At 41.8% G+C, this 14,831-nt stretch overlaps 1 protein-coding gene across 9 annotated transcripts in view; it reads right to left on the bottom strand.

Moving 5' to 3' along the window:
* Positions 1 to 6,952: 6,952 nt before the first annotated feature.
* Positions 6,953 to 14,831, bottom strand: part of LOC309702306 (phospholipase D1-like) — a 57,857-nt gene continuing 49,978 nt past the window's right edge. For 3 of the 9 annotated variants that reach the window (XM_082526935.1, XM_082526934.1, XM_082526936.1), the window contains exons 3-4: positions 13,355 to 14,035; positions 12,056 to 13,030 (exon numbers count right to left, since the gene is read on the bottom strand). In XM_082526935.1, the coding sequence (XP_082383061.1) occupies positions 12,344 to 13,030; positions 13,355 to 14,035 (1,368 nt within the window). In that variant the 3' untranslated portion in view covers positions 12,056 to 12,343. Of the gene's footprint in view, positions 7,823 to 8,160; positions 8,255 to 8,343; positions 8,927 to 9,216; positions 10,174 to 12,055; positions 13,031 to 13,354; positions 14,036 to 14,831 lie in introns of those variants that run through there. The other 6 variants (XR_014275417.1, XR_014275418.1, XM_082526938.1 and 3 more) reach the window with 6 other exon arrangements.

The raw sequence follows: 14,831 nt of genomic DNA, 5'->3' as shown, positions 1-14,831 counted from the left end.
GATGAGCAGGTGACCACGAGGTGGAGAGCAGCTGGCCTGGCTTTGACCCGGGCCACGCCCCCTTTCTCTCTGCTTTGCTGTCACTTATCTTCACTGCTCTGTCCAATAAAGCTGAAAAAGGCCCCGAATCAAAGAAATCTGCTGCAGCCTCTGAAATGTCTTCTGTTTCCTTCCCGACGGCTTTTTCACCGTCAGCCCATCAGACAGTCCAGCAGCATTTATGATGATGTCATGATGTTGAAGAGGCTGCTACGGTGGCCTCCCATGACCCCCAGCCTCATCACAGCTGAGATGCAGACATTTGAAAACATTCAGCAGACAACTGAATAACAGTCCAACACAACAGTCTGTGTGCAGACACACACTGACCTTTCATAGAGTCAAACACAGCTGGTTGAGTCATTTCTCTGTGAGTCTAAAGTGAATCTAGTATTTGAAAGTCCACTTCCTGTATTTGTTGTTGAAGACTTCTTCAGCTTCTTCTCAAGGACATCAGCTGCTTGTTTGGCAGCAGAGGCAGTTAAGAAGCTTCCTGAAAAACACTGAACAGTGAGTTCACTGTGGCATATGACAGATTCAGCTTTCTGTGTGCAAATGTGTCTGTGTCGACCTTTCAAATGCTGTTGAATCCAAAACATCAGCGGCTCCTCGGCTGCTCACTTCATGCACTTCTGTCTGTGTGACAGTCCAATGACATCACAGCTGTTTCCAGCCCCAGTGTCTCAGGACTGGACACCTTTAAACATGTCGAGGATCAAACAGCGTCCAGCTAAACACACATGAAACTATCAGAGCTGACAATCATTCCAATAACATCTAATGGTTCATGTATGTAGACACAGGACTACAAGGAAATGGCTCTCAGCATCTGGCTGTGGGAACACATGAGTCCCTGTTTGTGTTCAGATTGTGTGCATGTTTTAGACGTGTGTCACATGTAGAAACACAACAATCCCACAATGACACACAGATGTGTTTGACACAGCTGTGCAGCTGTAAGTTGTTTCTAATGATTCATTGAAGCTCTTCTAACATTCTGGAGACGATCAGTACATGAATCTGTTCAACACGACAACAATTTGACTTCAGTGTGAACGTTTGCATTAAATAACCTTCTTCATCCAGCTGACAGCATCTTCATCCTATGATGTGAACAGTTCCTCCTGTTGATGACAAACCTCTGACAGGATCTGCTTGAGGAGCTTTTTCATGTGCAGCTCTCTGAGCTCAGGGCTGAGCTGCTGTTTCATCTTTAAGAGCTGCTGCCTCCTCGCCGGACTTGTTCTCCTCTTCTTCTCCTAATGACACCATTTCTGCTTCATATTAAATTCAATAAAGATGCTGACATGTATCTGTAGCAACAACATCATTGAATCTAGAACAACTGGAGCCAAACCAGTGGCTCTGCTGGGATCACTGGTGAGCCAACACTTCCTTGTTGATGCAGATTTCAGGGCTTCCTTTTGCTCCTCCGTTATAACTGTTCTCTCTTCTCAACACATGATGACACAAAGGAATCAGCAGTGACAAAGATGATGCTGAAGAGAAGCACACACTTCACACATATAACAGAGCAGTGCAGTTACACACACCTCTGCTCGACATCAGGCCTCAAACAAAGACACAAAACACTAACTTGACTCTAAACAGAAGAAACGAGCAGCTGTTTCTGTTCTGTGCTTATTTATATTTGACACACATGCTTCTCTTTGTGCAAACACACATCGCACTATAAGGGTAACCTCGCACACAATGATTGGACAGCACAGTGATGATGCTGGGAGATCCTATACGCAGCAACACAGAAACACTGAGAACTTTAAACAATGATGGAAAGTGTTATAAATGACTTGTTGGCCTCTGATCTGTCACAAACAGCTGAAACGTGTCTCTCATGAGTCACATGAAGGTTTTTGACAGAAAGGACAAAAAGTAGCTGCAGTCAGTTTGTGTCATTTTTAGATTTATTCATCTGGGAGAAAAATCTGAGGGACATTAAAATGTGTTTTCAACAGAGACAAGAACATGAATATAACAGAACAGGTAAATGAACATGTTTCAAGTAAACAGCTGGACTGATCAGGTCCAAACACAGAGTGATAAACTTGTCAAACAGCTGTCATATCTTTATATAGAAGCTCTTTATAAATGCTGCTCACTGCAGTCTGTTTACTAATAATGTCAAAGTGTTAGAAACACAGAAACATCAGAATGGTCTTTGTTCACAGAAACCTGTCTGGGATCCTTTGTTGTTCTTTTGATGCAGAGTTACATTATAAATATAAAGAGTTATTTCAGAGTCTCATCAGTTTTCCTGCATGTCTTTATTTAACACATCAGCAGGGCTGAAGCTCTCATGTTAAACACACACTGATCTATGGACACGTTCATGTGTTTCTAACAGAACCAGGCTGTTATCAGCCTGCACTAACATTATGTCACACACACTGAATGTAACAGTGACAGTTTACATCATCACACAATCAGCTGTGATTGTTTCACTGTCATCAAACGAGTCAACAGGAAGTAGAATCAATAGAAACCAATCATTTACTGACAGCATGTCTGATGGAAATAAGTGCAGATTATGTATGAAGTCTAACTGCACACAGTAACTGTGTTACAATAAGGACTTAACAGCGCCCTCTGCTGGAGTGTTTCAGTACTGCGTTAACTACAATACACCACCTCCTCCTCACACCACCTGCTACAGCTCTACTCTTCTATGACTACAGTCATCCACAGCACTGATGTGAGGTCACATGGTTCATATGTAAGGAGCACAGCTGACCTCAGGTCAGTTTAATGACTGTGAGCAGCAGCTGTGTTATTGTCACTGTGACAGGGAGACACTCTCAGACACAGCGCTCATGTCAGCTTGTTCTCATGCAGGAGGATCAGGAGCTCCATGTTTGTCTTTCTGTTTGAATCATGATGTGTTTGTGCCATCAGAGTCTGTCATGAGTACTCAGGGTTTCACAGCAGCTCTTCTGGATGCTGACGAGGACTCCAACCTCATGTTTCACCTCTCTGAGCTTCTGATGTCTGTGAACACTCGTGTTTCTTCTCTGGGCTCATCTGGACAAAAACACCTTTCTGTGTTTGGCTGCAGCCTCATTCTGACTGACAGGAAGTGTGTTATCCATGAGCTGCACTTCTGTGAGGAAGTTTCCTGCTGTGTTTCCTGTCTGTGGACAAACACGAGTGTTCCAGCTGAGGACTTGGTTCCTTCCACCTGTCCATACAGGACATCACGCTGTCTGCAGCTCTGTAAATGCAGCTCCAGGTCCTTCCACGTGCTGCTCTGTATTTGTGCAGTTTGTAGTGTGTCCTGGGAAACGTAGCACACATGGTGTTCTTCTGCTGTTTCCTCCTTTCACTGAGTGTGAAACACTGACGCTGTGCTGTTGTTCACAGAGGGGAGCTGATTCTAGCTGCAGCTGGACTCTGTCATCTAACTGAATGTGTTGGTGCTGATCACGGGGCTCTGAGGGGGGAGCAGCAGGAGGACTCTGGATGCTGACGTCAGTGTATCTGTGGAAGCTCCCACAGCGTGTCTGTCATTCAATATTGTGCTGTATATTGTATCTATGCAAAGATGAACAGACTGTGTGTTCACTGGTCTCTGTGCTGCAGCTCTGATGTCATCATCACTCCCTCCTCCACCCTCAGCAGTCCCAGCATGCTGCTGTGGTGCACCCCACCCTCACTCTACACCTGAGCCACAGACCACACCCTCCACCTCAATATACACCACAGTTTTCTCTGCTGTGGAAATGAGATCAGGAGGAAATCATCATTATTATTATTTAATAAACGCTCACATTAATGTGGGCTTATTTGTTTCATATTAGAAACATTAGTTGAGTGTTTTTAGTATAAAATGGTCAAAGTCCCTCTTTTTGCTCCTCCCCTCACCTGTGGATGGGCGGTGCTGTTACCGTGGTGACAGCTTGGATGTGTTTCAGTCCTGCCTGGTTATCACTGCAGGAATCTTTCACATTTATTACAGGTAATAACTCTGATTTTTCTGTGTATTATGAACCAAATGTATCCTGATACACACAGAGATGGATGAGCAGAGGTTTTTTTTGCAGTTTATGTAGTTACTATGGACTTAATGCATACATATTATTAAAATTAGGGCTATAACAGTTGTATTGATGTATAGCAACTTGAAATGCTCCCACAAATGGCTCCACAGCATGTAAAAATATAACAAAAGCTCTGGCGGACTTGGTTCTGTGGTCAGTCTTAAAGGGTGAAGTTAAACTCTGTAATCTTCACTGTGTCACAGAGTTCAGTGAGTCCCGTTATTCACAGTATCAATCAGATCATCAGAGAACAGCTGATCAGCAATCAGTGGTGCCAACAGCGCCTCCTGTGGTGAGAGGATGCAATAATGCAATGTAGCATTTTTCCACTCAACACTTGCAGTCATGGAAACTGTCTGTTGGATCTGTGTGACGTTGCTTTCTTGGTTAGAGTTCCTCACAAATGTCCAGATGATTCTTCTAATGAGGCGTCGACCATGTTTGCAGCTCTTTGGAAGAAAACGTCGCCCTTTGCCATCCTTACTTTTCTTTGACTTCTTCAAATGCAGCTGAACTCCAGCTGGTATTTTCTTGGACTTTGCAGCTGTTTCTGGTCATCAGTTCATTCCTGCAAACCTCTGAAGCTGAACAACAATGATGCTGCATTGCTGGCTGATCCCAAAAGGTTGATTCTGTTCATCTGGACGTTTTCAGAAACGTTTGCTCACTGATCAGGTGACTTCTTCAGTCTCAGCTGACTGCAGCTTTACAAGCTTACAAACAGCACATTTGCACAATGACTGAAAGCAGCAGCACCTGATATATATGATACTAATATAATACATATACATATATAATCCATACTAATGATGAAGGAACTGAGCTCACAGTCCATTGTTCATTCAGTGAACTACTCAGTTTATTTTGGGCCTCAGAAATGCTCACTCTGTTTGTACATCACTGTCAGCAATAGACTCATTCTGCTGTGTGGACAGGAACACATGTGACATCACTTCCTGTTTGTTTGTGACTGAAGAAGTTTACAAGGAATCATTTAGAAGAGTTTCAAACATCAACTGATTGAATCCATGAATCTGAAAACGTGTTTGTGAGTGAAAGAGACAGACATGTACAGACTGAACTATCTGTTCAACAGTCAGAGTGTTTCTGTAACAGGAGACACTCTTTACACTCCACTCAGCACAGGGACACTGAGGAACCAGGAGAGACATAAAACCCAGGATAAAGAGTTTGAGTGAATGTGGTGTTGAAGGTGTGGAGGTGGATCAGAGTGTCAGAGGAGACTCTGTAGAAGGACAGAGTGCCAGCAGGACAGTCCACATACACTGCTGCTCTGTTAGAGACAGAGGAGGAGGAGGAGGAGGAGATGGATGAGTTTTGTATGTATCAGAATCAGAATCAGAATCAGAATACTTTATTGATCCCTGGGGGAAATTATTTTTTGTTACAGTGCTCCATTTTAAACCAACATTAAGACAAGACAGACAATACGCTAACTAAGAATGTATTGTGTGTAACACAATAATGTGTTTAATATGCAAAAGAAGAAGAAGAAGTAAACACATATGGGACAAATGGAGACCATTGCAGCTCATCCACTTTGTCACACAGTAACAGTATAACTGGAACACATTTGCAATTTAGATCCAATGTTTCTGAGAGAAAGAAAAACTGATAGAGATATATGCATGTGTTATTATATTTATGTGTCCCAGATAATTGTTTTTCATCTAGTCATGGGACACCCACCCCTTCCTCCCAAGTTAACTGCAGCCAAAGCGAGCTAGTGGGGGTATTTAGACACTCACAACCAGTGGGGTAAAAAGAGCAACCAAGAAAGTGGCAGCCTGCACGGCCACAGATGTGCTGGAGGAGCTAGAAGCTCTACCCATGGAGAAACTCCTGGAGAACCTTGCTAAGCCTAACAGGGGACAGGTACTTCTGCCCAACCTGGCAGCCACAAAGTGAACTCATTTAGGTAAAGATAACCACATGCACCTAACCAGCCTGCACCAGCCTGACATTTCTTCCTCCTAAGTAAAAACCAATGGATGGATTGAACTTAGAGTCTCAGCTCAGTTTTCTATTTTGACCACCTGCACCCCAAGATACTCTTTTAAAAAGTGTTGTTTTCAGATCCCTTTGAAGTTCATAAAGGGCCTGTTCATTTTCATTCAGATGTTTTATTACATAAATGTTACTGTTTTCTTTTGATTTATGCTCCCACTACACTGCACCTCTACAAACAACAATGCCACGGACTGTCAGCTGCTTTTACATGCTGTGAACATGAGTAGGTTTGATCAGAGTTTCAATTATCAAAGAAAAGACAAACTGAGCAAAAAGAAGGAAAAAAAGACCAACTTCTTCCCAACTGACAAGAAAAATACTCGTCATGTTTTCATAATAAAGGATCAGGCTCCCCATTTATGACAGCTTGGACCAATAATGTCTGTTACACTGATGCTACTGTAGAGACAGGGTCAACATCTCTATTTAAATATAATTAATATACAAAACACAATAAAAGTTATACATGAATTATTCATTATTTTTACTATTGATAAAATTCATGTATACTAATCAAAGTTATACATGAGTAACGACATTATTAATAATGATTAATAATAATAATTCTAATGCCAACATGATGACTGTTCATAGCTCCTGCTTTGAAATACTGAACTTAAACATTGACCTGATGAAAGATCACAATTCACAGTGGCCCACTGTCAGAATCATTCTGAATATAAACTCATCGAGTTAATCTGAACCTTTCTCAAATGTGCTGTGAATAAATGCTGCTGCAAGCCACTGTGGGAAAGCTGTGTTATTATCATGGAAACATCTGTGACACAGAGGACGAGGACACAAAGGGACGACACGCAGAGGCTGTGTTAAAGTCAAAAATCCAAATCTTTAGTCCTAAACAGGCAGTGGTTACAAACAGGAAGACGAGCAGTCCATTAAACAGTCTACAGGGTCAAACATACAGAGAATTCAAACAGCTATTAAAAACAAATAACTGGACACTGAAAAACTTCAGTGATGTGTGAGGCACCAAAGGGAAGCAGCTGAGTATATTCAATGAATTCTCTTCAAATACAAAGACAGAAACTCCTACAGGCAGCATGCAAACTGAGCAGGATACACAAAGATCAGAGATTACAAAATAAATCAGAAAAGGATTTCAAACTTACTGAGAGCAAGGCCTCTGTTACAAATCTGTCTAATAGAAAAACATGCTGTACAGATACAATACGCTCAGTGTTCATGGTCATTTAAAAACTGGCTCTACCTGAACCACTTCAATATTTTATGAAGTCACTGAGTCGACCATTTCTACAGTTTGTTTCCTTCATTGCAGTTAGAGTGCGGCTGGTAAGGATGAAAACACACACAGAGCGTAAATTGTCTTTGTTAGTAACAAACGTCAGCAAAGAAAAGACAAAACACACAAACACTCTCATGATATTCATGAATCATTAGAAAGCATCCAAACATTCTGCTCGTGGACTTTTACAGTCTTATTTGCACTCGCTCATCTTCATAATCATCCTGATCAATACATGACAGGGGAGGCTTTGAGGTAGGCGGGGCTCTCTGCTGATGTCAGCATGAAAGGCAGGACCAGCGTCTGCCACATGTTGGTGAAACATCACAGTACACTGGCGTGGTTTCCTTTCCAGATGTTGGACGTTTGACACTTCAACGTTGAGGCCAACAAGAAGACACAGTTTTGGGTCGGGTTGCTGCAGGGTTTCTAACTGAGCAAAAGCAGAAGCACACAGACCAACAGGGATCAGATGCTGAGTGTTAGAGGAACATCTGTGCTGATCACTGAATGCTGCTGTGGTCTCTTGTTGAAGTTGGCTGGTGGGACAGTCTAATAGTGATATCCTGCCCATCGGAGGAACACTTTTAAAAACACATGCAATACTTTGTTTGTATTACAGTCACAGTTTATGTTATTTTTGTCCTTTAAAAGTGTTGCTGTACTATAAAGTCCTATAATTTGAGGCTAAAATGGCTCAGAGAGTCTCTCTCTCAGAGGATCTCCTTTGAAAGTGGAGACGGCTTTATCCGCTGATCCACGTCACTTTACCTGGATGTTTTCTTTGAAGCTGGATGAAGACTCCTCTCCCTCACTCCTGCTGCAGCTGTGTGGTCCAGTTGGCCTCTGAGGTCACAGTCAACATCTGTAGCAGAAGAGAGGAAATAAAAGTCCAGGTTACCAAAACTGGGAGCTTTTCCAAAATAGAGCGTAACTGGACTTTTTCAGCCTTACAGGCAGATAGTCGTCTGAAGCTGCAGCTTTTTCTTTTTAGCTTTTTCCAATCTCTGCTCTCGGCTTTCTTTGAGAACAGGTCTGCTTTCTTGGCATGGGTCTGTCTGCTGTTGGTGAAGAGACTAAATCCACATACTCGCTACTAAGATCTCCTCAAGTAGTCTCAACCAGATTACAGTTTAAGAGTAAATGTCTCCTGAGAGTTTCACCTTGGGGAGATGCTGTCTTGCTAACATGCAATCATGAGCATTAATCTATGAGGTGAAAAAGTCATTTTAAAAGCTCCAGCCACAAGTTTTATTTCATCTGTGTTTTGGTCAGAGTCCCATCAGACCTCCAGAATGGTGTCAGAGTGTTTTCTATCCACGTGATGAGCACAGGCCTCAGGTCCAGACCTCCACGGGCACCATAGCCTCTTTGGAGCTAATAGGTGCAAGAAGGTTTTGTTGGGATAGGAACTGAAGAGGAAACTGACGAGGAAGGCAAGGATCTTCTTCAGCTCCTCCGAGCCGGGACCTCTTTGTGTAGGCCAGCATTGGCCAGGTAGCCCTCCAGCATCGCTGGATGGCCGACAGTGGAAAACCTAGAGGAGGAGGAGAGAAACAGCAGCTTGGAGCATGTCTTTATACTGTTTAGTTTTTAGAGCCACAGACTTTGTTTTAATGTCATTGTTCAGGATCTATGACTGATTATGTATTTATTGTATTCCTCCATGACTGTGTGACAGCAAGTGGAAAAAACCAGCTTCACCTTTGTTGATATGCTTGTAATTTTAATATTGATTAAATGGCCCATGAAATAATAGAAAGCTCATATATGAAAATGTATTTTAAGAAGTAAAATGTTAATCTGAGTACAAAGGAGTACACTCACCTTCTGGTAGATGGAGGTGTAGCGAGCGCTGGTGAACATCCAGGCCTCCTCGTAGAACTGATCACTGATTGGATCCAAAACATCGATGGAGGATCTGTGTAAGCGCTGAGGATCGTCCTGATGGACAGAACAGAAGGAGAGTGAGACAAGTGAAGATATACTAAACAACACTGTGACATGAACTGAGCCACACACAGTTTGATTCACAGGTGATTGACACATTATTTGACCACGAGCAATCTTTTCTGGTTTGACGCCGTCTTTGTAGCCAGAAACCAGCTCTCTCCTCGGCTTCCTCCACTACACGCTTCCCCCACGCCAGTCTCCTCCGTCACTATAAAGGGGAGAGTCATGAGCTCCATCACCCTCACCTGTGCCGTCCAACGTCCCGCCACCAGCCTCCACTGCAGCAGGCCAGAGACCACACCCCTGCCACAATAAGTAAAAGTATATCCTTGCTGTACCCTTAATGCTAAATGTGCTAAATTAACTGCTGCCTTTGCCCCTTTGGGATTATTCTTATGTCACTGGGATGTTGACCTTTGACCTTCACATTAGAGAGATGGGCAGACATAATTAGTGTATGAATTTTAAAGTAACAGGTAATAAAGAGAGTGTAGCAAATGTAGTCAGGTTTATTACTCTGTATCACACATGAGTGCCCGAGGGAGGCGGGGCTGACTGGGGAGACACAGGAAACAGAGAGACAGGGCTGACTCGACATGAAACGATGAAACGTGGGACACGGGAACAGAAACTAAACACAGGCTGAAATGAACACTGAGGGAGGGAGAACTAAGATTACTGAGAGCCTGATAAATAAGAAGAACAAAAACCAAGAAAAACAAGAGTCAAAGAAAACCAAAAACACAAAGCATTGGGCCAGGACCCACTGCTGTGACATTTATATGTGATAAAAACATTAAAAACTGCTCAGATGTTGAAATCTTTCTACGTATACTTTAGGTTCAGCTCTCCAGCCTGGCATTTGGTTAAGCATGATTCAAACATTTGATTTTGTTTAACTGGTTTTAATTATAGTTACTTTTTGTGAACATTTGTTGCAGCATTTAAAAAAACATCATTTATTTTCAAACTTTTATTTGATTTAGAGCATCATATTTGACCAACGTAAATGTTTTAATTTCATATAAAATAACTGAAACAGTGAACTAAATATCTGAAATCTTTCCTTCCTTAAAAGTTATAATCCTACTTAAGTTATAGTGCAAACGCTTAAGCAACAAATATACTTGATGCTAATTAATTCATATTTCCCTTTGATGTTGCAACTATGCGGTCACTTCTGTCTTTAAACAAAATAATATTTTCCAGTTACAGAAATCATAAAGTCCAAACTAAAGTGCTACTGTTGCTATATGCATTTTATATAAATCATGGATGATGGTCCTGACATGAAGGAAGAGAAAGTTACAGGTTGCATCCTTTGACTTTGTCTCCGTGCCTTTGGGCGATTTTCAGAAAGACAGATGTTTCTGTTCAATTCTTAAATCAATTTTTTCAAACACAAACACTATTTTAAAGCTTCTAGAGAGTAAAATATTAATGATAATTATAATAACAATAATAAAAACAAAAGCTCTCAGATCCATCAAACCAAGCAGCAGAAAGAACAATAACTGAAGAGAAAACTTTAACCTTGTAGACTTCATTATGTTCCAGCTGCTCTACAGACGCTGTGACCTCGAACTTAAGCAGGTCGTAAAGTATGTGCAGCTCAATAACTTCATAATCAGACCCTGTGGTATTTAGGCAGCAGAACAACTAAGAATAACAACTACAAATAATGTTTTTAGGTTTCTGTTGTACTGCAAGGTTCTGTACAGGAGAACCAAACCAAGAGCAAATATTACGTCTCATTTACACCTGAGCACGAAGAGCCATCAACATTTAGCAAATTGAATCATCTTTGTTTAGATGCAAGAAGAATCATATAGAAATGAAAAAGTAGAAATAGAAATCCAGAGCAAAGATATCCTCTAATTCAGCGTAGCACATGTGCAGCTGCTGCGATTCACGTAAGCATTCGGCTCGTCGCTGTTGCAGATTTTTCTCTCGCTGTTCTGGCTCACAGCGCTGCAAACACAAAAATAAATATCCCCAAAGCTGTGAAAGGGAGCTAATTAGTAAGAGTATTGTTACTCTCCGCAGGAGTAGTCCAGCAGTAGAAATCAGTCCAATAACAAGGTGTGTAACATCTAGCAGGGTGACAGAAAAACCCAGGGTAACTTCTAAGGACCTCAACGTCTCTCACACATTGTGTTTTTTAAACATGCTTCCATTTGTCACTTCAGTCTTTACTCTGAAATACAGGAAGAGAAATCATGGCTGAAACAATTTCTCATGAAACCAGGGGTGTGGTCCAACAGTCAGTTTGGTGAGGAAGGTTCCTAACTGAGAGAAGTGACCCAGAAGTATCTGTGTAGCAGCCACAATGAATCCAGATCATGAGCTTTATTAACTGATCAAAGTCTCTTCTTTCATCTTCTGTATCATTCAGTTTGCATTGGTAATGCCCATTATTGTAATGCTTTTTTAAGACCAGCAAAACTTTATTTCACTTTGGGTTAGCTGGGATAAGTGATGGATGGAGGGAATTTTACTTCAGCCACAGAAATCCTAAACAGGAAGGAGGAGCAGAGTTACAGTGGATCACTATCCAGCAGGGAAACAAGGTTTATTTCAATTTCTTGGCCATGAGTGAGATTTACTGAGTGGGCAAATTAGGGAGACGACACCATCAGATCCCGAGCCCTCCATGTGTTAATCAAGAGACGGCTGCTGTGCTACATCCATAAATAATGAATAAATTAGGAGCTAAAGCTGAAAGGACAGTTTATTTGTACCATCAGTGAAGATATTTTACATTTGAATTTTTTATTTAACATTTGCAAGATTCAATAACATAAAGAACCTGAACAAGAAAACATTTATGTGGATCAAAATACATTAAAACAAAAACTTTATAATAATAAACTTTATAATGTTGAAACTTTTCAACCAACTGATGAAAACAAAGCTAACCACTTGACATGAACACTACAGTAGGACAGTTTTGAAAGCTTAAAATGGAACTAGGGGAAGAGTTTGATTCACAGCTGCCTCATCAGATTTTTACAGGAGATTCTATCTGAACTCTGTGGAGCCTGATCTCAAGCTTTTTGAGTCTGACACAGAAACCAGAGGATCTTTCTGTGTCTTCAGATTCACTGTGATCCAGTGATGGGAGTGATTTCAGCCCTGAGTGATCGCGCTGATGTTTGCACAGAGCAGACAATGAGGTGAATGTTTGGGCACATTGGTAACAGTGAAACAGTTTATTAGTAACGTGGGATCGTTTGTGTGCAGAGTATGAACTGAGATTCCTGAAGCTCTTGTCACACTGGTCACAGCTGTAGTTTCCTTCCATGTGTGTACGTTCATGAAGGTTACGACTATGTGACTGTGAGAAGCTTCTGTCACAGTGTCTGCACTTGTGTGGTTTCTCTCCTGTGTGGACTCGTTTGTGTGATTTAAGCTTCCATGCAGTGGTGAAGGATGACCCACACTGATCACAGAGGTGCTTTTTAACCCCACTGTGAATCAGTTCATGTCGTTTTAAGTGATGTGATGTGGTGAAGCTTCTCCCACATTCTTTGCAGTATTTCAGTTTGTCTCCAGTGTGTCTACGTTGATGTGTTTTAAGGGCAGCTTGCCGACTGAAAGTTTTTCCACAGAGGTCACAATGAAAGTCTTTCCCACCACCACAGTGATGACAGGGTTGAGAACTGGATCCATCTGTGTCGCTCTGCTTCTAAACAAAGACACAAAGACAGTGTAAGTCAGTCCTTCAACATTTGTATCCTGATTTCGCCTGAAATAAAGAGCATCTCTGCAGACGTCCAACTACATTTGACTGTTTCAGTTAACACACTCAGTTTACTGGGCTGCAATAACTACAATACTACCACCATAATACTACAGTAATACTAAAATCATAACTGAAAGGAAAATCTGAATAATCACTCAGAGCTGCTTTTCCATGCAGTAGAATTGCTAACATGCTAACACAGTTTAATGAGCAGAGTTGTTCCAAACAGTCAGGCTAAAATGACAAGATAACAATATAAATACATACCTCACAGTAGCTGCACTTGTAGAGTCTCTTTCTGGTGTGGATCTGTTGGTGTCGTCTCAGGTGACGTGGAGATTTAAAAGTCTTCTCACACAGGTCACATTGATAAGGTCTCTCCTCAGTGTGGGTAAACATGTGTCGTTGTAAGTCTGTGTGACTTATAAACTCTTTGCCACACTGTTCACAGCAGTACACATCATGTCTGTTGTGAATGCGTAGGTGTGTATTTCGGCTCCCTCTCTGGCTGAAAGTTTTTCCACAGATGTCACAGCTGTATGCCTTAATTCCAGAGTGGGTAACTAGATGCCTCTGTAAGTGGCTACTGTGAGTAAAAGCTCTGCCACACTGATCACAGCTGTATGCCTTAATTCCAGAGTGGGTAACTAGATGACTCTGTAAGTGGCTACTTTGAGTAAAAGCTCTGCCACACTGATCACAGCTGTACGCTTTAACTCCACTGTGGATGAGTTGGTGTGTTTTTAGGGAACCCTTCAAGGAAAAAGACTTTCCACACAAGTCACAGCTGAACGGTCTCTCTCCAGTGTGGATGACCTGATGCTGTTTTAGTTTAGCCCTCACAGTAAAACCCTTCCCACACTCGTCACAGGTGTGTTTTTTCTCTCCCTTTCTTCTGTGAGGTTTGTCGGCCTCCTGAGAGCGCTGACTTCTGGCTCCATGTTGGTCCTGCAGTGACACAGATACAAACAGAGGCAGTGAGTGAAATGCAGTCGTGGAACAAACTCAACCTTCAAACTCCATTAACACTAGTTTTAAACCTGAAGGTGGAGCGTGGCACCAAACACCTTAAAGGTCTCTTATCCCCACCTGCTGGTAGTTCTAACACATTACATCCAACCTGCTGTTAAAGATAATTCATGACTGTTCAAACACTAAAATCATGCACACACACACACACACACACACACACACACACACACACACACACACATTATTTTATAATTTAGATTATTTTGTTGTTTCCTATTACATATTTCTATAATTTGTATAGATTTATACAGAATTATTCAGTGATAATAAATCCTATGTTTGTTTATTCTAAAGGAACCCCGTTAGCTTCCACAACAGATGTTGCTCGTCTTCCGTCAAATACTCACATAAAATATTACACAATAAAGTGGATTCAAGATATCCACATAATTTCACTCTTACATCCACAGTGAGGTTTCACAATTGTTCAAATATAAGCAATCGGCTTCCTCCCACCGTCCAAAGACATGCAGCTTGTGGGGATAGGTTAATTGGATAATCCAAATTGCCACTAGGTGTGAGTGTGAATGGTTGTCTGTCCCTGTGTGTTAGCCCTGCGACAGACTGGCGACCTGTCCAGGGTGTACCCCGCCTCTCGCCCTATGACAGCTGGGATAGGCTCCAGCGCCCCCCGCGACCCTGAAAAGGATAAGCGGAAGCGAATGGATGGATGGATGGATAATAATAATAATAATATCAATAACATTGAGGC

The sequence above is a fragment of the Aulonocara stuartgranti genome (assembly GCF_965226115.1).
Source record: "Aulonocara stuartgranti genome assembly, chromosome: 3".
Taxonomy (NCBI): Eukaryota; Metazoa; Chordata; class Actinopteri; order Cichliformes; family Cichlidae; genus Aulonocara; species Aulonocara stuartgranti.
This window is presented reverse-complemented; position numbering and strand designations above follow the sequence as displayed.